This window comes from Camelus bactrianus, chromosome 5, assembly GCF_048773025.1.
Source record: "Camelus bactrianus isolate YW-2024 breed Bactrian camel chromosome 5, ASM4877302v1, whole genome shotgun sequence".
Lineage (NCBI taxonomy): Eukaryota > Metazoa > Chordata > Mammalia > Artiodactyla > Camelidae > Camelus > Camelus bactrianus.
In genome coordinates, this window is record NC_133543.1 from 65,826,672 (window position 1) to 65,853,959 (window position 27,288).

The window sequence follows — 27,288 nt, forward strand, 5'->3', positions numbered from 1 at the left end:
GATGTAATGATAGCTAAATAATAAAGGAACTACATTGTAGAGGCCAAAAATATCCACACATGTATGGTCAATTGATATTTCCACAAATGTGACAAGACAATTCAATTGAGAAAGGAACTATTTGACAACTGGTATTAGAACAACTAGCCAAATATGTGAAAAAAGAATAATTAAAAATTAACTCTACATAAAAATAATTTCAGATGGATTATAGATGTAAAAGTAGAATCTTTTAAAGTCTGCTAAGAAATTTCCATTAAATGTAGAAGAATCTCTTTATGAACTTTGAGTAGATACTGGTATCTTAGGATGACCTCAAAAACACTAAACATAAGACAAAATGTGTGAGTTAATGAAAAATAAAAATTTTCTGTTAATTTATAAAAGGTATTACAAAGTGAAATGGCAAGTCACATCTGAAAAAGAATTTGTATCCAGAGTATGTAGAGAATTAAATATCTAAAAAGGCAAAAAAAAACAAAACAAAACAAAAAAAAAACCTAATACAAGTGGGCAGGAAACTGTCTTCTACAGGGAGTTCATAATGAAAATATAACAAAGGCCAATGATTACATGAAACCGGGCTAATAGAATTGTTCAAAAGGGAAATTCAAATTAAAAACACTTAGTTTTAGCATTACTCATCCAGTAAAAAACAAAGTTAAAAAGACTGTCTATATCTGATGTTGATGAGAATGTGGAGCAACTAGAACTTTCTTAATGTTGGTGGGAATGTAAAATGGTAACGCTACTTTGGAAAACAGTGTGGCAGTTTCTTAGAATGCTAAACATAGACTCATCCTAAGATTTAGCAATTCCATCCTAGGTATTTATCCATAGGTATGAAAACATGTCCACAACAAGATTTTATAAGAATGTTTGTAAGAGCTTTATGTATAACTAAGAACTGAGAACACCACAAATGTCCCTCCATAGACAGATGGAAAACATTGTGGTATAGTCACTGAAATACTAATCAACAATAAAACAAACAACACATATAACATCTCAGAAACTAAAAAAGAAAACAAAGAATATATACTGTAGTGCTCATTTTTATAGATATACGAACAGGCAAAACTCACCCATGGGGGTAGAAATTAGAGCAATGGTTACCACAGAAATGTGATTTTACTAGGAGTAGGCATAGGAGAACTTTCACGGATGACAGAAATATTCTATGTCTTTAATTATATGGTGTTATATAGGTATATACATTTATCAAAACACATCTGATTGTACAATTATGATCTGCATTTCATTGTATATAAATGTCATCTCCTACTCCCCAAAAGTGTGAAACTTGTAGAGTCAGATATTCTGGATTTGAATCCAGGTTCTCTGTGAGACTTTAGGCAAATTATACAACTTCATAGAATTGCAGTTGCTTAAGTATTGTGGGGATAATAATTCTCACCTCAAAGAATCATGATGAGAACCAAGTGAGGTAATATTTGGTGAATACTTACCAGGGAGATAAATGCTCTTAATTAAAAAGATATGTCTTATCATCAAAAAAAGGAGAATATGGCTTTTAAAAAGTTATTATTGTTAACAAATAATTAGTAATGAGGTCAAATGTTATTAGTTACCAGTCAACAATGCTACCATTTAAATGAGTCTCCTGTACACCTTGAGTATTTGAGGATAACACATTGTCTTATTAAGAGGACACATTGAACTCATTTTCATTTATTTAGTATTATTTAGCATTCTTTAATGTAGCTATTTTCTTTTCCTCCTTTTTTTTTTAAAGACAAATAGTCCTCATACATAATTTCAGGCATATATTCTGCATTTTTTAGTTAACTGGGTTAAACACTATAAATATTTGTTATGGCTAAGGGCCTTTTTAAACAAAGAGTGAACTATAAAAGATAATGATGTCTTAAGTAATCTAAACTTTATTAATAAAGCATATTTTCAATTTAGATTGTACATAGGATATCACAAAATTTTAGGATTTGCAGTAGGGTTTCCCTAACAGGAAAGTCTGGCATGTTCAAGATTTAATATTGCCACCAGTTGTTATGTCATCTGGAGGTCTTATAGTTAAATATGAAATATTTGGTGCATTAAATCAATTAATGCCTGTACTAAACTTCTTTATAATGGTAATAAGGTAAATAGATCTTTATTCAGTGTTTACACTCTTCCCAGTAAGACCCTGTGATATCAGCTGAGATATGAATGGAAAAGGAATGAGCTGGTGGCCTTAGGATATTTGTGGCAGTTTCTAGTTAATAGACCAGAGATTGTCAATTGTTGAGGAGGCCAAATTCAGATGGCAGATACGTTTTGTTCAATCGTCATGGTTTTACAAAAACATTGTTTACTATCGTTTAAAATTGGGAGCTTTCCATGTGAAAATTCAGATCTGTGACTTCATCTCACATATTTGAAATCTGACAACTCTGGGTTGGAATTGCTTGTTTCCACAAGCCAGCAATGAATTGGAACTGAGTAGCGGTCGCTCCATTTGGAGAGGGCATACCTCAGGTTTTCCACAGACACCTCCCAGCCCACCTCATTCAAATTACCTGTCAGCTTGAACAAACCCTCCTCACTAAGAAAAAGAAATAAGTAGCAAAGCAACAAGAAAACTGCAGTTGGCGCTATGCTTTCAATTAATAGGCACTAAATATTTGAGGAAGGAAAGATAAGAAAGTAGGGAAAAATGCTATGATAAAAGAGATGAGAAGGTGAAAAGGACTCGCTTCCAGCTTCAACGGCTATTCATTTAATTGCCAAAACATTTTTTTTTTATGCTGTGAATGGGTAGGCACTGGATTATTATGTTAGCATAGACTACTCTGCTCGTTTACTACATCTCTACCCCTAGACATGACATGGCCCTTTTGAAGAACCTCATGTGAATGTTTTTCTTGATTCAAATAGTCTGGAATATTATTATTAAAGTGCAAATCTTCTTTGTTTGGTTTTTACAAAGGCTGAAGAGATAACTTTAACAATCGGCCAAGCATTTGACCTGGCATACAGGAAATTTCTAGAATCCGGAGGAAAAGATGTTGAAACGAGAAAACAGATTGCAGGGTTACAGAAAAGAGTGAGTAAACTAAGCTTGTTGTTTTCACATTTATGTGATGTAAGTACAGGGAAACTTGCATATCATCAAACAAATTTAGAAGGCCTGCCATTAAATTTCCCCCACACTGATTGGAACTGCTTTCACTGTGTCCCTATAATTTTTCATTCCTGATCCCCTGCACAGTTTTTAACCATTTTATATTGAATTCCCACAAGAACTTAGTGTTCTCATGTGACTTTGCTTCACTTCCTGATGCTTCTCATGGGGATCAGAGCAGCAGAAGCAGCAGATGCTGGGTAAGTGGTTTCCCATGCAGATCAGATTCCTTTATAATTAAATTATACCCTTTCTCCACTCTCTTCAAAATCATCATAAGCAAGTTTCACTGTCTTGCGGTTATACTCCAAGATTATGGGTACAGATTGCACAGTGCTGCAAGAAAACACAGAGAATGAGGTATTAGGAACATGAAATTTGCACTCACATAAAAACGTATTTTAAATTTAATAATATATCCTCTGGTGACCTAGAATTCTATAATATAGCTGAAGCTTTATCAAATACATTTCTCCCTGTGCACAAAAGAATATATTAAACTTTTAAATGATATGAAGTTCTATTCATGAATGTAGCCAATATAACAGCCAATATTTTCCAAGAATAAATTTCTAAAGATTATTCAATAATCACTTGCTTTTTAGATTCAAGACTTAGAAACAGAAAATATGGAGCTTAAAAACAAAGTACAAGATTTGGAAAACCAGTTAAGAATAACCCAAGTATCAACATCTCCAGTAAGTATATAGAAAATGTGCATCGTTTCCTTAGACACAAGATTTCATGGTGATAAAACATGTCTGGATCATCAGTTCTTCAATATTTCAAATAATACTCTGGGATCAGCAATTTTAAACTAAATGTGAATAAAGATGAAAGATGCTAAATAAGAGTAATTTAAAACATTAGAATTGCATAGGTAGCTCAGATCGGAGTTGTTTTTCCATGTTGCTCTTTCCTCTTTTCTGAAATAATTCAGCCTTCGACTTGGTCTTTTCCTCTTTGTGCCATGTAGCCTCTCTTTCATTCCAATTGATTATTATTTACTGAAGTTAGATTCAGTGACCTGGGCCAGTCTACCCTTGGAGTGCTGAACTTTATTATAGAAGTTGGACTGTTAACAAAATCAAATTGGTTTCTTATTTCATAGCAAGGATTCCTACTGGGAGTGACACAGTTATATTTCAGACACTAAAATCAGTGGTAATCTCTGCAGACAACTCTTAGTATATCTGTAGTTAAATTATTTACTTTTGATTTAGCATAGATTTGAAATCTTTTTCCACTACCACATACGATGCCATTATTTTGTGATTTTGGCTTAAGGGAATTTTTTGGAGGGCAATGGAATTTAAAAGTTAATATTTTTTTCTAGGTAATATATTCCTATATACTTAGGAATTTTTTTCTATTAAAATCATCAGTACTACTGATATTCTCTGTTAAAGTATATATTTTACTTTGCATCTAAACATTTTTATATATAATTTTTGGCATTATACTAAAACACAATTATGGCATTTACAAACTTCTGAAAAGAATTTTTGTTGAAAAATTTTATTTGCAAGTCAATTTTGGTTCAATCTTTAGGCTAACTCAATGAAAACTCATATATATAGATATATATCTAGTACTAGAGTATTTCACCAATTCATCACCATGAACAATGCTTCAAGAAGTTGCAGTTAGGGTTTTAAATTTGCTGTGCCCTGGGAATGGGTCAGAAAACTTATTTTCTTCTGAACTCACACTTTGCCATCTTCCACACTGAAATGGTTGGCATTTCCATTGCTTGGCATATAGTTGGTGACAGTGGCCAAGGTGGAGAGATTGGAAATGAATCTCCAGTGTTCCTGTGTACTTGTTCTGCACAGTGAGATGCCGGATCCTCCTTTTCAGGTTCTGGCTTTATTATAATATTCCTCCTTGTTTTTCCTCTTTACTACCATCATTATTCGCTTCTAATCCAGGTTATGATTTTTTTCTTGCCTTCCCTACCCTAAGGAACAGAGCATCAGCTCAAACTCTTCAACCTTCAGTCCCAAAATAGAGCAACACTTTTTTGAGGTCTTGTTGAAAGTTTTCTAAGCCATCCCATGAAACAAATTAGGAATATAAAGATAAATGAAGGGGAAGTTACTTTTCCAAGCAGTCTTAAAAAGGTAGTTTTTGCTGGAATTCTTTGCATTGAAAAGTAGTTTTATTTCAGTCTTTGTGTTTACAAAGGAATAAAAATAAGATCCATCACCATTTTGGAGACAAACTCAAAGCAACGTTAATGCACAGCAAATGCTTCTTGGACTTGTAACTCTGGAAGTGAGATTCTGTAGGTTTTGTTTGTTTTGCTTTCAGAGGACTGAAGGATAGAATGCTTCAAAATTGCTAAAGTTTTCAGCAGCTTGTTTAAAGGATTAGGGGCAGCAATTAATATATTAATTGAAGAACATTGAAGTAAATGATGAATCCCATTATGTGCATTGAAATTACAATGTAGGTGGGTTTGTTATATAGGGTTAATTTGGCTTCAGATTCTCCATGAGTTTTCAGTGTGTAATGGTTAGAGGAACCCCCCAGGACAGATGCCTCTTCACACGTGACCAGCCCCAAATAGGTCTTAATCCTAGTGGGAGCCAGATTTTCTTAAGTCACACAGAGGTAACCCTTTTGCTGTACAAAACATTCCAATTCAGAGTTGGTTCAATTTTCTATAAATTATTTAATGTTAAAATTTGATTCCTAAAAATAAACACTTAACGCAGTAATATTCTGAAATACCAGGATTTACGGGTCAAACACGATATAGTCCACATCAAGCAACTGCTGGTCAAAGTAAAACAGAAGATTTATCGCTAATTTTTGCTTTAAAATAGTCTCTTTGAGAAGTGGGAACAAAGAGAACAAATGTAGGAATGGAATTTGGGTGTTTTTGTGGCATTAAAAATCATGTAGAAAGTGAAAATAATGTAAATTACTGATAAGGGTGCTCTTATCAGTGTGTGACAAAATAGCAGATAAAGTCAGTTATGGGAAGAATCAGAAAACTAAAAGAAACATTTTTGGTACAATTTGACTAGATAACCAAAAGATCACAGGCCATCTCCCGAGTGAGAGGTCCAAAGTTAAAGCTGTTTCTGTTGCGTAGAGCAATGGTGCAAAGAATCGGATCTTCTAATAAGAAATCTCGGTGTTAGAGATGCTGATCCTTTTACTCCATGTTAAATCATAGGTTTAAAAATGTGAGGCCCTGTTGAGTGGAATGTTCCAGATGGAGAACCTTTGTTCTTCATCTAAGTCACTGTGTAGGTGCGACCGTAGATGCATTTCTCCGGTCTCTTCAGAGGCACCCTCAGGAGAGGTTGCTTTTTCTTAGGTGGTTGCCTGCCAAACACTTCTGTGTTGTATGAATTTCAGCTGTGAAATTTACAGAGCATGGGGAAAGGGAGGGAGATTAATAAACCCATATGTAAATGAATAAATAAATTTAGAAATTTGGATCTTATATATGCTGTGAATAACATAAAAGAGTAGAATTGAAGAGAATGACTGGGAGCTTAGAAACAGTGATCTTGGAAGCCCTGTCTGAGAAAGTACCATTTAAATTGAGACCTGAATGAGAAAAAGTTATTCAATACAAAGGGCAGAAAATAGTAGCAAGGACCTTTGTGCCTAGAGCATAGTGACCAGGAGACCAAAAAAATTGGAGAGAGAATCAGAAGCTAAATTTTATAGGCCATGTTTTTTTGGATGTTATTTGTTTTGTTTTGTTTTGTTTTGTTTTGTTTTGTTTTGTTTTGTTTCGTTTCCTTTGATTCAAGTAAGAAGTTACTTAAACAGGGGATTTGGGGATCATCTGGCTGCTATATGCACCATGGCTGTAAATAAGCCAAAATGAAGTCCCTCAAACTGTCTAGGAGGATATCTCGGTAGTCTGGGAGATGGAGAAGAGTAGACTGGCCTAGGATTCTGTCAGTTGGGATGATGTATACAGCTTGATATATTTTGGATGTAGAACTTGCTGGATTGACTGATGGAATGGATGTGGACTGTAGAATAAAAGAGGGGTCAAGATTGTCCCTGAGGGCTTTATCCTGAGCATCTGGGTGGTGGTGCCATTTTCCAAAATAGACTTAGGGAAGGTGAATGATGAACAATCAGGATTTCACTTTTGCTCATGTTAATTCTGCCTACTGGACAGCCAACTGGAGATGTTTGGGTATACAAATGGTTGGGTATACAAATCTGGATTCCAAGGAAGAGATCTGGCCTCATGACACAGTACGTGAGTTTAAAAGTCTGCTCTTCTTCTGTCATCATTTGGACTATGGGACTATCGTTTATTGTGTTAGTTCATGCATCCAGTATAAAGTCAGTGTGAGGTTATAGAGTAGTTCAGTTCTAGTTAAGGAAAACAAGAGACTTTTTTTGTTTTGCCCAGTATTAAAATTAAAAGACATTTCTAACTATAAAAATATGTATTGTTAGTATATATCTCTTAGATATTTTATCACTTAAAACCAATTCTTCATATGCATAATGAATGAAGGGTTACTCCTATTTTTCATTATTTTATGTCTAAATTGACATTTTTTTCACTTGTTCTTAACAAGCAGAATGTTTACAGGTCTCCTAAATACCACTTGAATGATTCAGTCACAGGTTCCTTTTCTGACATGAAATAACCTTTGATAGAATCCATAATACATACTGCTGTATCACACTGAAATTGTGGAAATCTTTTCATTGGTTTTAGAAATTGGGTCCGTATTTTATAGTCATTTAGATACACTGAGAAATTTCCGTTACTTGACTGTGCTGTTTGCTTTCTGCTGTGCTCTAGTGGTTTGGCAATAGATTAGAGGTTGGGTTTTCCACCATTTGGTACTAATTATCTGGGGACAATCTGATTTCCATTTATTGCATTCACATGGCAGTGCTTTCTGTATTTATATCAGAAAAAAGGGTTTATTCTGCCCTCCTAGCCTTATGAACGCCTCCAGAAGATTGTTCCATTGTAAGATGTGGGCATAGCAAGTTAAATCAAATTGTTCTCCTTGATTCTTGCGTCCGGATGCTTACATTTTATTTTTCTAGCTATAGAAGGTTTTAACCAAATCTGACTATTGCCAGGAAGTTAAATGAATAGAATTGTAGTCCTAAGACATACTGAACTTTCTATTGCTGACTAAAATAAATGTCTCCCTTTCAATTAAACCAAGTGTTACTGGATAAAATTCTACCTTTACATAATCAACTGTGTGGCCACTGATTAGACTTGATAGGACAAATTATAACCTAAAATGTGTGTTTCATCCTGGGTAAATAAAACCACCTGTTTATCTTCCTCTGGTGTTTTCTCAACTACTATTGAAGTCAAGATGGACAAGAGGAGATTGTGAAAACTCAATTACACAACAAACCAAATGTGAATCTTTAAACAAAGATAGAAATTTTAAACACGAACATTGATTCAAAAGCATGTGTTTCCCAGAAGAAAATGATGACTGGTTCACAACTTCACTTTCACCATGGTTACTTGCACAAATGATGGTTCTAAAGAAATAAACCTTGTATAATGGGAAGAAAAATATATTTCATTCCAGTTCTGGCAGTGAGTACCTAATTAAGTCACTTAATCTCTCCTTGTTCCAGTTTTCTTCTTTGGGATATGTAGGTGATGACATCCATTTATCTTGCAAGATTCTTGTAAGAATATATAGGTCTTACAGGTAAGAGACCAATATAACCAAACTTTGTAACTAGAAGTCTGAAAAAAATAGCATATCTAGTGCTATAAATTCTAAATTCTAGAAGTGGTTACTTTTAAAGCTTATATAAAAAGTGATGTTGCAAACGTGCCATTGATAGTGAACTTCAAAAGAATGAATCAACATGGCAATATGGAAGGATTTGCTAGGACATTTTGCATTGCCTTTATATTTCCCCATATTTAGTGTTTTTCATAATCTACCCAGTTTTTTATCTGGAAGAATTTCATTTAGGCATCTAGATTTAAAATATAAATTTAAATAATTTACTTTTTAAATTTAGTTCTAAGTAGAATTTTAAATTTCTACTATTTTAATAATTATGATAAATCATATTTTAATCTTAAAATTATTTGTTTTACATTTTAAAAGGGTCTTTGGAGGTTTATATTGCTGAAACAATTAACAGCATTAAATAAAATTTTGGTATCATTCTAATATTTCTATAAATATTATCACAGAAGCATTTAATCGCTAATCCAGTTTTTTTTATTGTTGCCTAAATGTACTCAACATTATCTGATAGGATTCAAACCCTTTTATGACATTTCATCATTGTCGTCATATTTAGCAAAGCTCAGGGCTGACGTATTCACTATGGCCTGAGGTACCAAGCCCCTACTTACTGAAAGAGCTATATAAAACTGCAACAGCTGTGAAGCTCAAATACAAGGACTCATTACTAATATGTCTTAATAACCTAACAACTTCTGCATCATTAACATGTAGTTATTGAGCATAGAATTCCTCATTCCCCTTAGTGTAATAATTCAGAAGCTGTGCACCTTCCTAAACACCAAAGCACTTAGAATTGTGAGCATAAAAGGGTTAGTTAAACAGTAGTGCCATAAACTTCCGTAGGAAAGCCCCAAAATTTTGGTTTCTAGCCATCTGTCAAAATACCGACAGAAGGCCCATCATAAAAATATCAGACTGTTTTCATCTGAACTATGTGTTTAATTTCTTAAAAAAATAAATATTTCAACCAGTTAAAAATGGAAGGTTAAAAAATGACTAATTCCTGGACCCTTAAATTTAGAGACATCGCTCAAATATTTATCCAGTGCCAAAAATGCCACTGTATGTCATAGGGGCTTTATTTACATGTTCTTATTCTTATTTAATAGGCCTAAATATGCTAGGCTTAGATTTCACTCTTATAAGGAATCAGATGAAACATCTAATTCCTTGACTTAAATTTTTTCTAAATTAGGATCACAGACTCAAATGTCAGCAGAGCCCAGGCTGTGGCATGGATGTAGGAAATGGGCATGCTGCTGTGGTGAGGAATCGGAAAGCATACGCCAATTTAACAGATCCAGCAAATACTAAACAACAGTTAGTTATTTTGATGCATCTTCGTGAGCCCACATTCTAGATTTTTTAACTTCTCAAACTCTCTGGATTTTAATGTATAAGCTCTTAGCTTGCAAGGAACTGAATCAATATTTTAAAGACCTGTGTGACTCAAACAAAAAACCCCAGGTAACCAATCTAGATTACTGATGACCCAAAGGCAACTTGTAATAGTCAGATAGTATTAGAGTCTTAAACTTTAGCTACCAAAACTCTTGATTGCTATCCCCGCTTGACCATTCTGAATGTGAAAATACCTCTCAGTTGGGGTATTCAAATACTTGATTATTTTTATATTACATACATTCTTCGTTTGTGTAAGTGTCCCTTTTCAGAGGAATTAGAATGCATATTATTAACACCACGATAAAACACCATAACACTTTTAAGTTAGGTTATTTTGGCCTTCATTTTGTGCTGAGACACTTGGTAAAGATTTTCGGTCTATACAAGTTGTAAAACAACATAAAATATTCCCATTTATGTTATAAGCCAAGTGATACCAAGGACAACTTCCACTGGGTATCTTTTGTGCTTTACTCAGGATAGACATTCTTTTTCTTTTTCTTTTTTTTTTTTTTTTAAGGATAGACTTTTTTTTAACATTTTTTATTGATTTATAATCATTTAACAATGTTGTGTCAAATTTAGGATACACATTCTTACCAATTTATAGTTTAAGTTTAAAAAAAGGCTGTAGTGTAAATTAGGCAATAAATATTCATTGATAGTTTATTACATATCAAGTACTCTAATGTAGTACAGAGTATTTTAGAAAAACAAAATTTTGTCCACAAGTTTACAGTTGTTACCTATAATTAAATAAAAGGTGTAATTACAGAATTACACAGTGAACTATGTAGACTATAAAATGGATTTTAAATTTACATATATACACATATACATGTATATATATCTTTATGTAGATCACTATAAAGATCAATAGAGAAAGCAATAATTACATAATTATATATACATATTAATAGTGATAAAGTATAAATTCAGACCATCAGAGATTTGCTTCCTTACTGAATTCCTTCCTCAACTTAGATCTCACTTTACTTGTTTACTTGTTTACTCACTGCCTTGTTTCCCCTCTGCTTCCTGAAATGTGTGAGGAGGTAACTCCTAATTTAAAGACTTCTTTCAAACTTGTTGGTTCTCCTAACCATAATTTTCATTACAATGTTTCACCATGAGGTTTATCAAAAGCCAGATTTGTGTTGGCTGCCTCCAAGTCCTATTAGTGCTGGAAGATCTCTGCAGTGTGACTTATAGCTGAGAAGTCTGGCTCCAGGCCAAATCTACCAGGCCCTGCAAAGTTACAAAGGCTTTTCGAGGCAAGACTCATGGGGGGAAAGCTGCCCAAGCCACCCCAGATTTAGTGCAGCACATGGAGGAGTTGCAGTCAGGGACTCAGCCCCCTTCACCACCCAGGCCGGCCCACTCTCGTGCATAGCTGCCTCCTCGCCCAGCTGCCTTCATTCAGAGGCCGTGTTGGAGGCCCTTGGCCAAGGCCTCTCTTAAATGCCTCACGCAGACCATGTTTGGGGGGTTTTGAAGACACTTCTCCACTAACTCAGTTTTCAATATTTTCTACTCCTAGTTCTTTCCCCTTTTCCTCCCTCTGCTCTCCCCACCAGTAGCACCCCCCCACCCACCCACCCACCCACACACACACACACACACACACACACACAAAATCAGCAGAAACCTTTTGTTCAGGGCTCCCTCAGGAGAGATAATGTCTTACTTCTGTCCTGATACATCTGACCTTTGCCCAGTGACATTCACTGGGAAAAAATGGGACATTGATGGGGCCAGCACCTTCTTTCTGGCCTCTTGCTTACACTATCCCAGTAAGTGAATAAAGGCTCAATTATTACATATTTTTATTTTGGTTGTTTTAACTGACTGCTCTGGCCACTCAGCTCTGTGCAGCTCAGTTCTTGACAGTAGCTTTCCGTGATGTAATGGAAATAGCTTCCAAAAGTCATACAAAGACTAATGTGCAGACCCAGTACAGTGTACTACTTGCTTTTTATCTGATTATTTGTTATCTCTCTGATTTACTGAGATGCTTGACAACTCCCTCTGCGCATACCACAAAAGTTGTACTATTTAGAACTGACTACCTATAGAAAGGGCATGATTGGAGTCAGGGTGTTTTGAATTTTGGTTTTGCATCTTACTTTAAGGAGGAGTAAGTAACAAAGAATCAATGTGCCTTGATTTCCCTATCTTTATTATAATAAGGACATAATATGACTAATACTGCAAAAGAATGTTTTGAGGATTTAATCTAAAATGTATGTTGTAGCCCTTTTTGAAAATTCTACAAAGTCCTAACTTTTGACTAGACTTTATTCCTACTTCAGTGAATTTTTTTGTTGTTGTTGCTTTCCTTCCTCCCCACCCCCATTACACAGAGGCTCTCTTAGAAAGAAATCTTCAACCATTTGTTGTTTTCCTCTACAGTGTCTTCCTCACAAGTCATATTGAATGCAATATTTTATTTAAATATCTAAAAATGCAGTATTTCAGTGAAAAATCAAATTAAACAATCTAGAATGAAAGACTTGCAATAGGAAAATCTACTCAAACAATTTAACTTTAGTAAAGTTATTTTGGAATGACATCATTTTCAAAAAATATCCCTTTATAAATAAATTCATATATACTTTTTTCTTTTTTCTTCTGTGTCTTCTTTCTTCTCCTTAGTATATTTCTCTGTTGTTCCTTTACAGCTGCGGCACAAAATGTCTGATCATGAGCAACACGGGTTTCAGAGATGCTCACCCTCTTTCTGGTGTAATACTGATGATTCATCTCCCTGTCTAAATATTTCTTCCATTACTGTCACTCCTGTCAACTCGCCTGATTCCAGACTGTCACTGGGACTATTAATACCACCACCTTCTAAATGTGGCCTTCCCAAGCCAGTCAGTGAGAGCAGCATCCCAAGACCTCATGTAATTCACTAAACAGAAAATTCTCTTTATTTTCCCACTTATTTTTTTAATTCCTCCAAAATATGCCATTTATATAGTAATGAAAAAATTCAGGTATGTCTTGAATCGATGTGATGCAGTCTGGGACCTCTGTGTGCCACTTTTGCATCCTTTGGTCATCGGTATCAGAGAGCTTCTAGTAGAGAGTGTGGAACAAATCAACAAAAAGATGAAATAGGATAAGTACTTCCAGGGATTCATCAGATATGGCAGTTGGGAAATTAAGCCATTAGTGATATTGGCAAAAGCTGTCAGTAGAGTTCAGCAAAAAGAGCAAAGTCTAGAATGATATGAGTTGAGGATTGGATGAAGTAAAAAGGCAAAAAATGTAGTACCTCCTTGGAGAAGCTCAGCTTTGAAGGGAAGAGAAAGGGAGATGAGAGACTAGAGAAGTAACGAGGCACTGAGTAAAGGCCTTTTTGGTTGGTTGGTTTTGTTTTTAAGAACTGTCAATATTTGGATATCTTTAGACAAAGAGGAGAGGGATGGAAGCCGGATGAAACAGAAGGATAGGATGATTAGAACAATATTCCTGAGTAGGAGGAAAGAGCTGAGGGATAAATTTGGCTCTGAGTCTTTGGGGTGGTACTTACGACTGATACAGTAAACCGTTAAAACTGTTGAAGAAGGGGAGATGACAGCAATCTTTCTGCATGAAAAAAATGTACTAATAGTCATGTTAGCTGAATAGCAAATCCATCACTCATTACACATAATCAGCTTTGTTTTCTTCATTACCTGCATCATCTGTGAAGCCGAAAAACGAAAGTATTCTAAAAATACAAATTTTAATGTGAACCGCTAAGCAATTCCAAACAATGTCCATGTTCTTATAGGAAAGGTAAATTTTTCCTCAGTATTTCTCTCCAAAATGGGAATTCTCTTTCTTTAATAAATGATATATAATACATATGTATATTTTTTCCTGTATGACAATCAAAATAATGATTTTCTCATTCTTATGTTACGTCCTAGTCCAGATTTGTCCAAAAAAACTTAATGATTTTGGTGGTATATTTTAGTGATTATAATTTATTTCACAAAGTAGCTGTTTATTGTAGAAAACTTGATGAAATCTTATTCCAAGAATAAAAGGCACTGCAATGAATATGATCGTTGACTGCCATTATAGTTATAAACAAATTGAAATAGACTCCCTAATTTTTTTTAAATTGTTATCAATTGCTTTTGAATGGTTATATTTAAGAAGATGCATCACTTATGTTCAGTTATTTCTGTCTAAAACTTACAATCTTATGCAAAATACATTACTAAAATCATGTTTTTACATAGTTCCTAACATGTTTTCAATTCCTAATATAAATGCCAATTATTTCTATATATGCAAAAAATCCAATATATCTTTTGTATCCACCTAGAATAGTATTGTCACCATTTTTGCCATCACAGAAATTTTCTTGCCGGTGAGCATTTGGCACATAAGTGGTCCAATCATATGAAATTGCCAATATTTAACTATTTTTGATCTACAGAATGGCAAGTTCATATGACTCAACTGCATTTGTCATTGTGTTTATATATGTTCTATATGTATATGATATACTTAGCTTTATAATCTGTCTACATGGAATACTGCCCTAATTTTATTATCTTCTTTGCAGGCAGGCAGTGTGACACCTAAGTCGCCATCCACTGACATCTTTGACATGATTCCATTTTCTCCAGTATCACACCAGTCTTCAATACCTACTCGCAATGGCACACAGCCACCTCCAGTACCTAGTAGATCTAACGAGATTAGTAAGCTTTCTATATAAATCAATATTCTTCGCTATGTTTGTGTACATTTTAAATATTTAATTAACACTTTACAGGAAATTATCATAACAAACTTGCTGAACATTTTAATCACCAAAGTATTATGTTTATATATATATGCCAAATTCAGTTAATTATATTTTACTTTATAATTCAGAATTTGCCTGTAGACATCACTATTTGCATTTGAAACTATTTTATGAAAAATGATATTTTGGTCTAGGGTTATTTATATTATAAAATAATTATATTTTATTGTATTTGGAGTTATATTTTAATGTACTTATTTAATGATTAAGAACAATTCTGGTGGTAATTATTTTGATCCTTTCTGACACGTTTATAGAGCTCAGTTTAAGTTTTTTTATCATAGAGTTTATGCATAGTCTTAGTTAAAGAAATGTATAAATATATGAATTCCATGATTTATTTATTATTTATTATTATTCCATTTATTTATTAACTCTATGTAATTCATTTATCTATTAACTCTTCTTTCTCTGATATCTAAAAAGCTATAAATGCACTGCTTTTCTGATTTACTTTTTATATATCTGAAAGGAATTTAAAAGTCTCTTAATGATAAATTAGAAAGTATCTAACAGATGGGTATTATCAGTGTCTTGACTGTGTTTTGCTCTATGCCCTGTAACACAATGTGAAAGCATAGCTTCCAATGGCCATCATCAGTCATCAAGTCCCAAGGGACACTGAAGAAAAGAGGGTTTTACATATTAAACCTTATTGAATCCTCTCTGGTTCACATTTAAGACATTTTCAATATAACTCTGAAGTTTTAGCTTAAGGCTGTAAACCATGTCAGGGCCTATGTTTTGTTTCCCCTATGGAACTTAACAAAATGCATTGCACATTTTAGGTATTCAATAAATTCCAGAAGACTAATTTGTAAGTACAAAGTAATAACATTAGGGACTTAAAAATCAGTGTACAAAAATATTTCAGTACTTTACATAAGTTGAAATATAGTATATTTAAATTCCTCTGAATATATTTCCTGTCAATGCAAAATATTTTTTCAAGGTGATATCCATAATATACATGTCATAGTGTGTTTTTAGAAAATATTGCCAATATCCTGATCTCATAATGGTGTATTTTTTTGTCCTTATGAGTGTTCCACATCTTTACTTTCCCACTGTTTTTTACTTCTTTGGACTTCATCACTGATTTAGTCATTCATTTATTTAATTTAATGGGCACTTGTTTAGCATATACACTAGACTTGGGTTCCATGCTAGAACTTGAAATATAAATTAGCAATGTATCCACAATGGAGGATCTTAAATAAATATATAATAATAAATGTAATATAAATAATGAATATAAATTGAGAAGAGTGAATAGATTTTAAGATATTTAGAAGAAATAATCCGTCAGGATGCTAAATGAGAGTTCAAAATCAATCATTCAGGATTTTAGATTGAAAATATATAGCACATAATATATGTTCAATAAGTATTTAGTGGGTAAAGGAAAGAATGACTAAGTGAAGAGTTGCTTACTTTTTATTCTTTCACTCTTACACTAGATTAAACAATTTTCATGTTATTAATCACATAGTGAATCTTTTTTCATTGGAAATTGAACATATATGGTTTTTTGTTATGAATTTTAAATCCATCTGAGCTGACCAAAATATGCCAGAGAGCTCTGTAATGTTAATTTGCATGGTACTGATATCTTTAATATGTAAAGTGGTAATTTCTTAACTTGTGGGGGAATTATGGACCCTTCAGATTATGATAAAAGTTAAACCTCTTCACAGAAAAACACAAGATACCCACTCATAAAAAATTTTGCCTTGCATTTCAGGAATGTTAAGGACCCCTTTAAGCCCATCTAAATCAAATCCCTGGTGATTTTGAATCCTAACTGTAGAAAATCTGTGTGATGAAAATCTGTTTCTGCTGATCAGCTCCACTTCTTTACTAATTCATTTCTTTTAACAAACATCTACCACGTGTAAAGCATTGTTTGGTGTGTTTGTGGTGTCGTGGTACCTAGGATACTCTTCCAAAGAAAAGTTCCTCTGTTCTCTAAGTTCTGGTTTATTGCCTACAGTAAACATCAGACAGAAGAAAATAAACAGTAACAACAAAAATAATACCCATTAGTTCTATGTAAGGTGACAATAGATTCCCACTCATCTAGGACAGTCCTGGCTTATGCATTTTGTCCTAGTGAAACTATTGGTAGCACTCCTTTCATTCTTAAAAGTGTCTTTGTTTGGATGCTAAATTATTTATATAATACTTAACAGCACCAGAAACTTCTAAGAATTTTACATTTATTAACTAATTTAATACATGTATCTAAAAAAAGTTAAAGCTAGGGAAGCAAGAGTCTTTAATAATGAGAGTCACAGAGTGATTTAGAGGATGTGGTAGAACTCAAGTAGCATAAATTTTATCTCTTACATAGCACTGAATTTATAGAATATAGCTTCATGAAAAATGAAAGTCTTAATACAGTATAAATTCTCATGCTCATATATAATTTAGTTTTTTGTCAATTAAGGCTGCATTTGAAATGATTCAGAGGAAAGAAATTTCTTAATTTTAAAATAATTTTTCAGTCATATACTAGGCTATAGTCTTGTCAGTTACAAACATCAGTTTTAACTTTGATCCTTCTTTAGTGATTAAAAAACAACGCACACTTTAAAATATATGCCCAGAGAGCTCTTTGATCCTCCAACTGCTATTTTTTTAAAAGAAATTTGTTTCTGGGATACAAGGCATTTGTAAAGAACCTGTCTCATTGTGGTTATCTAGGAAGTGATGTGATTTCATACTACATGAGATGATGGACAAGGTAAGATTAAAGTACAGGAACTGTGAATAAGACTACTTCCAAATGTATTCAGTCCTACATATTGCTTCACTGTTGTTTTGCCGAGTCATCAATAAATGGAATAGGGAAGTCTCAGTGAGTAAAACATTAATGTTAGTACATTCAAATTGCTTCAATGAAATGTAGGTATTGTAATATATAAAGTATCAAATATTTGGTGAATTTGATATTAAGTAGCCTTTAAAGACACAGAAACATCTCTGAATAATAATTCTTTGTAACCGGTTTTTACATCATCATAAAATGGATTTTTCTTCCTTGTTGATGTTTAACTAATTAGTCTAAGCTCACGAAAGCCCAGGATAAAGTGTACATGTGAATAGGGACTCATTTGGTCATACAAGAATTTCTTTATATAATCCTGCCTTTGAAATCTAACTCACCCCAACTCACTCCTTGTCATTTCATTTACTAGATTATTTTCTTCCTTTTAGAACGGGACCTGTTTGGAGCAGAACCATTTGACCCATTTAACTGTGGAGCAGGGGATTTCCCTCCAGACATTCAATCAAAATTAGATGAGATGCAGGTGACTATTTTAACAGATTGGCCCATAATTTTTTTTCTGTGAGACTAAGAGAATGTTGTATACTAAAACTACTCTTTCCTTGAATTATTATCACTAGAAAAACTTACTTAAAATAATTACTGTAAAATAATAATATACATTTAGTTTTAAAAAACTCAGACAGATGCTAAGGATAAGGGGATAAGTTTTTGTTGTGTTTTGTTCTTAGGGGTGCAATTTATAATGGTAATAAGATGGGTTTTTTTATACAAAATTACATGAATTCTAATGGTTCATGATTTCAAAATCCAAAAAATGAAAAGGTCATTGCACTAGATTTATAAGATTTAATCTCAGTCTCAACAATTATGAATTTCAAAATTGTGAATGGGTGGATGAAGGAAAATCTTTGTAAGAATTAAATCAGTCTCTCTTAAAAAGAAGCATTGTAAACAAGGTCAGCTGTATGGTGATGACTGGAAACTAAATTTTTGGTGGTGAGCACACTGAAGTGCATACGGAAGCTGAAATATAATGTACACATGAAATTTATATAATGTTATAAACCAATGTTACCTCAATTAATTAAAGAAAAAAGAGCTGAGAGCTAAAACAGAGAGTTCCAAAGGAAGGGGAGGGTGTTAAAAAAAGAAAAGGAAACATTGTAATTGTGTTCATAACTTCTGAACTCTAATTTAGAAAGCAGACACCCAATGACAGATTCTTTAGGAATGTAGTCCAATTGGGTTTTCATTACTTTCCTCCCTTTTATTTTTGAATTCTGAATTGTTTTGGGAGTTTGAAGACATTGGTCTTAAAAGCTTTGTACAGTGGGCCATGATTAATAAGTAGTCTTACACACACTATAGTAAAGTCTTCTCTTTTTATTTCCTTTTACATTTTGATGATGCTATTATATTCTATTTTTTTATCAAAAAGTTTATGAACTCTGTAGAATTCAGGTAGAGAGCAATTATATGATGCTGATTGAGAAGATGTGAAAAGGAGTGATTTTTATTTATTAGGCCTGAGTTAATACAGTCACTCTATGCTTCATTTCCTGGGAAAAAATTAAAGGGTAGATTATGATCTTCTAACACTGATAAAATACTACTTCCTAGAAAGATAATAAATATCCTTTCACTTATTTTGTACTGCAGGTATGAAGCAATCTTCTTTTCTAGGTATTATGTGAATTTTCTTATTGTTCTAGATATAATAATGCCCATATTTTAAAAGTTGTATTGTTTAACATGCCTTGAGGTTTTCAGAGATTATGTTAAAACATTTCTCAAGTTGATTTAGAATTCCCTTTTATATGAAAAATTATTTTAAATCTTTAATATTGACTTAGACTTATTATAACTTATCTTAAATATTCACAAAAAACTTATAAACAACTTACCTTTATAGCTCTTTTACAACTATTAATTCAAAACTTATAAATTAAATAAAGGAAAATTACAACACCTAATACAATTGAAATGAAGAACTTAAATATAAAAGCATGGATCATTTTACTTAGCTGAAATTAAAACCATCAATATCAAACTTCTGTTAATTTCAACATGCGTCATGTTTGATGACACACTTTCCCCACCTCATTTTTATAGTTCAAGTACTATGAGACTTTCACTCAAATAGTGGATGATGATTTACTGAGAATGCTTTGTTTATTTCAGATGAAATCAAGTTATTTCTTTTTTCATTAGTTTTACCAATTATGTTTGTACTACTTGGGACTAATACTTTCATAGGAACAAGCACAAACATGGGCACTGATGTAGTAGTATTTGTTCTCAAAGAGTATGCAAACCACAAAGAGTTTCTATTAATGGTTTTAAGATTTTCACAAAACAAACATTTTTTATAGATTTTTGAAGATAAGCCTACATCTCCAGAATTTTGTAGGAACCCAGTTTGAGAAACGCTGTATTGAAGTGATTTAATGATATGTTAGTCAAATAATGTTACACTGTGGTATTTTTGCTTTGGTTTTTGTTTTGTCATTTCTAATATATTCTTGATGTCTTTTTTTTATTCTTTTCTGCTTTCATGGTGGGTAGCGCCAGAGATGGTTGGTATATTATTTTCATAATAATTTTAAACAAACCTTAAAGCTAAACCTTAATTAATATTTGCATGTTTTATTTAGTAAATATTCAGATAGAAGTTTCATATCGATATGTCTGATTATTACTTGTGTTTAAAGAGGTTTTATAGCCCATATTTTGAAGTTATTTTTTCAATGACTTAGTCACTATTGCATTGTCCGCCTCATTGCTTGTCTGTTTCTTTTAGTCCACTATTTGCTTACAAGATCACTTTAACTAAAGTTAAACAGTATTTTATCTTAAGTCCATGATGACTTTTGTTATTAATTGAAAACACATATTTAGCTACTATTTTTATCTTTGCATAGAAGGTAAAAACTTAATACAGTATAATGGGTTGTATAAACCATATTGTGTTAATAAACCTAGTGAGATTTTTGGTTTTCCTCTTTTATTTCAGAAGAAATCGTAGAAATATCTCATGAACGTAAGAACTTAAGCAGAAATGTTAAGCCGTATTTTTTATGAATTGTTAGAAAATTAGATATTTATTGGAAATCAATTATGTCATTATACGATTTGACATAATTTTAACTTCCTGGTAAATGTCACCAACAGGCAAATCAGTGTAATAGTATTGATAGTCCAGAAGCATACCTTGTATGTTATAATAATTTAATACATTTTTAAAAAGCAAGTCAATGCAGGGTGAAAGAATTTTGCATTAAATGCTGTTAAGTCTAAGAATTTTGCATTAAATGCTGTTAAGTCTATTGGCTAATCATTTAGGAGAAGCTGAAACATACAACAAATACCCAAATAAATTTTAGAGGCATCGAGCGCTTTAAAATGTTTGAAATACAATTAAATATTTATGAGACTTTTGAATGGGAGAGAAATTTTTATAAGGGAAAGAAAAATATGTACATAGAGTCTTCTATAGAAGAACTTCTATAGTTCTTTCTAATTTTCTCTTTAAAAATATATAAGCACATCACATACACATAATTAAAGTAGACAAATGATTAAGAAACTAAATAGTCAACAGATTAAAAAGCAGTAGTTCACAAAAGAAGACCGCAAGTGGCTCCATGCTTGTAGGCATGTGAAGTCTAATCAAGGAAAACATACAAATTAATACAAATAAATGCTGTTTCAGTCCAGCAAATTAAACATTTTATTTTTTACTAACATCAGTGCAAGTCAAAGTGTGGTGCAATAAGCACTGAAAATCATTCCTGGGCCTGAGTCAGTTCATAGAATCCTTTTGGAGAGTAATTTGTTACTAATCCTTGTATTTCTATTTGATATCAGAAACTTTTTAATATGAGTATGGAAAAATCTGTATGGATAAAAACATCCAGTCAACCTTATTCATAATCATAAAATACAGGAAACAAATCATATTAAAATTAATAGAACATTATAAAATTATTAAATTAGTTTTATGGGGACTCAATAAAGCTTTTTCTGCTAAGACTAAAAAAAGAGTCTAGACATTTATATATAATATATGTAATGCATTACATAAATAAGTTATATATAGTATATAGTTATATTATTATTAAAATTGTTTTTTAAATTTATAAGTTGAAAAAATTGAGACTCAAAGGACATACATATTTATTGTTGCAAGAGTGGTTTTTCCTTCATTTAATATGCTTTTCTCCCAATTTCAAAATAAGAAAATCCAATTGGGCAAAATATTTTATATAAAAAGTGTATTATGAATAATATGTTAATAGTAAAAAATCATTCTTTTGTTGATATTAGTTCATGATAATTTTCATCACTCAATAAATTATAACTTTATTTTCATTCAGAGGTTTAAAATTCAAGAGGATATGGAAACCTTGGAAGGATTCAGAATCCATTAAATCATGACTTACTAAATGAGACCTAGAAGGAAAAGTCAGAAAATGTGTGGAAAATTTTATTTTAGGAGGAAAGAAAACCAAGGAGCTGTATAACAATGTGTCTATCAATAGGGATAAGAAAGTTACTCTAAGGGGACTCCAAAAGTATCCTGATAAAATCACTATTGAGATACTCTTGTAAGTGGTATACATACATTTTATGCTGTTGTTGAAATAATGATCGACCCCTATTTTACTCTGATTACCGTTCTGCCTTTCATATACTGATAACACATTGCTAAATAGTATTTCCAGGGTAATTGTAGTGATAGTGGTTTATTTTCAGAATGAAGTGATAAAATTTTAAAAAACAATGGTATCGAGGGAGGTTATAGCTCAGTGGTAGAGCCCGTGCTTAGCATGCAGGAGGTACTTCAATCCCCAGTACCTCCATTAAAATAAATAAATAAATAAACCTAATCACTGCCCCCTTTAAAAAAAAAAAAATGGTATTAAACCTTTCCAAAGGTATACATCCGAATTATCTATTTATCTATGTCTCCTATACCAGGAGATGACATAGTACATAGATCTTCAAATATCTAAATAAAATAATTTTAGAAACGATTCATTTATAATGTTTTCAGTTTAAAGTATTGACTTTTCTAAGTATTTGGCAGCCGTTTAAAAAGTATGCATACATATTACAAAATATTTCTTCTTGTGATAAGAATAGGCTTTTAAAAAGTGGTAAGTACTCTGTCTTTTACTTAACTGAGTATAATTTGTATTCAAAATACAGGGAAGTAGTTTCGAAAAACCCTCATAGTGATGGCATTGCTGTGTGATCTTTGTGCTGTAGACATAATGAAAAGTGTTCTCTGAACATTAATAGTGAAAAAGGTGTGGCTTGCATTTTGTAATGATTTTCTTCCTGTTTGTGATACTGTTTACATCAGATTTATAATTAGTATGTTAAATACCAGTTCTAAATGAAAAATAATCTGAAGAAATACAAATTGCTATGAAACTGGCTAACACACGTAGATATGGTCTATAAGTAAAACACACAAAGCAGAAGAGGATAAAAGCTTTCTCTTTGAGAGATACTTTCTTTCCCTCCAGAATAGACTGTTGTCTACATTTTATTTGATGAACAATGGGGTGGGGATGGGGGAGGTAATAAGACCAGAGATGGCAGAAAAGAAGAGAGGTTTCAGTAGAGGACAGACTCCTTTGCCACTAACTTTTAACTCAAAATCTTCAGTGGGGGAAAAAAAACCTTTCATGGAAATTATATACTTGCTCTCAATAAATCAAAGGCAATTTAACCTCCAGAAACATCTAAGACATGCTAGAGGTGAGGAATTCAAAGCAATAATTTGCAACTACAAGCAGCTGCAAGACTGGAAGAGGCAGTTTTCTGTGTGGCAAAATGGTCTGCAATTCTTTGCTCCACACAGGACACGGCATTGCATTTAGGGAAAATATTTTAGCAGGCTCCAAACAGCAGTAACCAGGTGGAAAAGGTGAAAACTATCAGGCTGTCATCAACTTGAGATCGCACTGTCTTACTTATATTTAAGTGAATATTGACCTTTAAAGCCGAGGGATCTAAGCGACCATAGAATGACATAATAAGTAGACTTTTCTGAAAAGAAACATTTCAGTCTTAAATATTTAAGCCCACGTATTTCTGTTTTCTTCTGTCTCTTATGTGTGCTAACCTCATGCACATTTAAAACATTTAAAATGCTAATGGGTGTAAAAGGACTTTTTAAAAAGAATTTGACAGGCCTATATTTGACATATACTTTTACTTCTTAGTTGATGAAAGCATAAAGATTTCAACTTTTGTTCATAGTCTCTTTCTTTGACAGATTTACTTATTTATTTTTTTGCTATGAACATTTCCTATTTTAATGATTTGACTTTGTTTTACAGGAGGGGTTCAAAATGGGACTAACTCTTGAAGGCACAGTGTTTTGTCTCGACCCATTAGACAGCAGGTGCTGATGTCAAGAACAAGAGGTCCTGATTCTGTTTAATTTCTTTTATATACATATATATCACACGTTACTTATGACAGGTATTATACATGTGCCAATATATTTTTGAATATCTTAAGTTTTTGAAAATCATTTCAGTAAAATTTCCTCATACAATTCACTGTCGACCTATATAACATTTTGTTATAAAAACAACTCACTGTAAAGTAAACCATACTTTTCTGTTCCTTTCTGTTTCTGTTGTAGAAGAATTTATCATTGAAAGAAAAATTATCCAAATATCTGCCTGTGTCTGAGTTCTAAATAATTAGCTTCTTTAAATTTATGTTCATTCTCCAGGCTGCTAGTTTATTGATGATTTCCCAGAAGCCATACCTTAATGATACCTTCCAAAGTCCTAAAGATTCCAAATTAAATATGTTCTATATTCAATCCAATAAACGTGTTACCATTCATTAGACAGATGTCATTTTATGTATGAAGTGTTGTTCATATTAGTGGAAAAATGTAAACTTTGAATGTAACACCACCAGGTCATTTTTAGCAGGTAAATTAACAAAAATATAAATTCCAATGAGAAACAAACCAAATGTATTTAGAGTATTTATTAGTAAATGCAAGGTAAGAATGTTAGTTATTATTATCAATTATACTCTAAATATTTTATTTATTTCGTAAGTAAAGATTGTGGAAAAAATTGAAAATTTGCTGTTTACAAAACACTTAAAATTTAATTTCTAGTGAGATAAGTTAAATTACTAAACATCTAAACATCACCTAATCTGATGTTTCCTTAAAAACATTTGTAATATATGCTGTCTATAGTTGCAGTATCTATTACCCATATTTACTTTACCAAATATGTTTTTTCTCACTGAATAAGACTATCCTTCTTATATTTTCTCCTTTGATAAAATATTTTCTCACCAAAGCTTATTTTGTGATGGCACATTAGTTTTGATACTTTAAAAAAATCTATGGCACCTGTTCTTTATGAATCATCAATATTATTTAGCAAATTTAATTTTATTCATTGTGTTAAAATCAGAATCTCATTTTTCACGAAGATCAAATTGCTGCTCAGTCTTGTCTTTAACATGAATAATAACGTTTTCTTGCACCTGCTTCTCGATGTGCTGATGAACTCTGACTTTTAAAAATGTTTGTTTCCCACACTTTTGCCCATTGCTTAACAGACTCAAGTACTCAGCACAGCAAAAATTTATGGTCAAATTTATAATTAGGTTTATCATATTATAAGAAAAATAAGTTAAATTAATGAAAATGTGAGCTTAGATGGAGGGTAGATCTCAAAAATTTTTCTTTTCTTTTAGTCATGAGAATTTTCTTCAAGTGCTAAAGATACATTTTCACTAGGAAAAGAAATCAAATATGGTTATGCAATATTATATTTGTATGTATCTCCAGAATATTCTATGGTATATATAAGCCTTCTTGTTTGTTCTCTGTTACCTGCTAAGTTGTACCTTAATTAGAGGGTAGTATATGTTTCATAAAGAAGAGTCTTTATAATTTTGTTTGTCATATAGTATTTTGGAATTTGTATAATGAGGATGTTTAGAAGCCATATCTATGGCTTTTTTTAACAGATAGAATTTGTATTTTTATTGTACTTTAAAAGCTTTATGTAATAGGTATATATTTAGTGGCAATTTATTATCAATGGTAACACAATAGAGTACTAAGATGGTATTTGCACATTTAAGATATATTACTTTACCAATTTTTAATGGTAATCAATTCTGCTACTGGCATGATTAAATAGTGCATAATTGGTCGTTAATTAAGAACATTTATTTCACTGATGCATTTTTATGAAGATCCAGTTGAAAATTGTATTTCTATGTAAATTCAATGATATGTTTGATTTTGCTGAGAATAAATGACTTTAAATAATTAAATTGTATAATTTACTCATTGAATAACCTCTAATTTAGACTCATTCTGAAGCTAATTTCATGTCAGATATTCCTGGTCATCAATTGGAGCCAAAAGAATGGCAGAAAAAAAAGAAGCAGGAAACGGCTCTACCTTTAACTGCATTTCTTACAGCCCACACACATTTTAGCTTTATGATCAAGCATCATTCAGTTGTGAATATAATGGACTTGGTCCTGCTGGTGAGAGTGGTCATAATTTGATTCCTTTCACCAGAAGCATCTGGTGTAATAACCGTATTATGTAGATATCTCTTTTCAAAATGGAGAGCCTTTTTATCCTAGTAATACACGGGGCATCTTGGCTGACAGTCTTTATAAGAAGGGCTTGATAATTTGAGGATTTGAGTTGTAGCTAATTGGACTATGATGAAGTTGTTTTGGAGCTATTTAAAACACAATTTAAGTATTTTAACAGCACACGGGACAAACATGCACAGCCTCTGCACACCAAGGAACAATTCATCCATCCGTTCAAGAAAATTCATTTACTGCCCATTCTGTGTGAATAATATGTATTATGTGGGTCAGAGAACATCTGGTAAGTTTTCTAACAGACATTGTGAAACTGAAAATGACAGGCTGCTTGCCTTCAGTTAGTTTATTGTCTTAAAGGAAAAGTAAGGGAAGTATATGAATTAATAAATGAAAACCAATTATGTGTTAAAGTATTGTGTGAACCAAAAACTTCCTTGAGAACATTGATGTTTAACTATGCTTAAATTTGGGTACCTCGCACTGGCTAGTGTCTATAATGTTAGCTATCCAGTGTGAGACATAAAGACAGGCCAATGACAATAGTGTTCATCTCTCCTTGTGTCTTGTATTTTGGATTTGAATTTTTTTTTAATTTTAGCCACATTATGGAAATTCATTTTCAGATAGAATTTCTGATAGATTTTGTGTTTGTTGCATTTCTAAATACTGACTTTTATTTTTACTCTTTTTGATGTTACTTAACATAACCTTGAAAAAATCGTCTGTGAATATTTCTGTTCCAGTGTTTCCATCT

The 27,288-nt window shown here is 32.4% G+C and overlaps 1 protein-coding gene across 8 annotated transcripts in view; it reads left to right on the forward strand.

Annotated features, from left to right (window-relative positions):
• Positions 1-26,240, forward strand: part of GULP1 (GULP PTB domain containing engulfment adaptor 1) — a 228,981-nt gene extending 202,741 nt beyond the window's left edge. For 5 of the 8 annotated variants that reach the window (XM_074364013.1, XM_074364012.1, XM_074364014.1 and 2 more), the window contains 7 exons: positions 2,951-3,067; positions 3,265-3,345; positions 3,751-3,843; positions 12,975-13,199; positions 14,861-14,999; positions 18,326-18,420; positions 24,254-26,240. In XM_074364013.1, the coding sequence (XP_074220114.1) occupies positions 2,951-3,067; positions 3,265-3,345; positions 3,751-3,843; positions 12,975-13,199; positions 14,861-14,999; positions 18,326-18,420; positions 24,254-24,325 (822 nt within the window). In that variant the 3' untranslated portion in view covers positions 24,326-26,240. The remainder of the gene's footprint in view (positions 1-2,950; positions 3,068-3,264; positions 3,346-3,750; positions 3,844-12,974; positions 13,200-14,860; positions 15,000-18,325; positions 18,421-24,253) is intronic. The other 3 variants (XM_074364017.1, XM_045520430.2, XM_010960023.3) reach the window with 3 other exon arrangements.
• Positions 26,241-27,288: the final 1,048 nt, after the last annotated feature.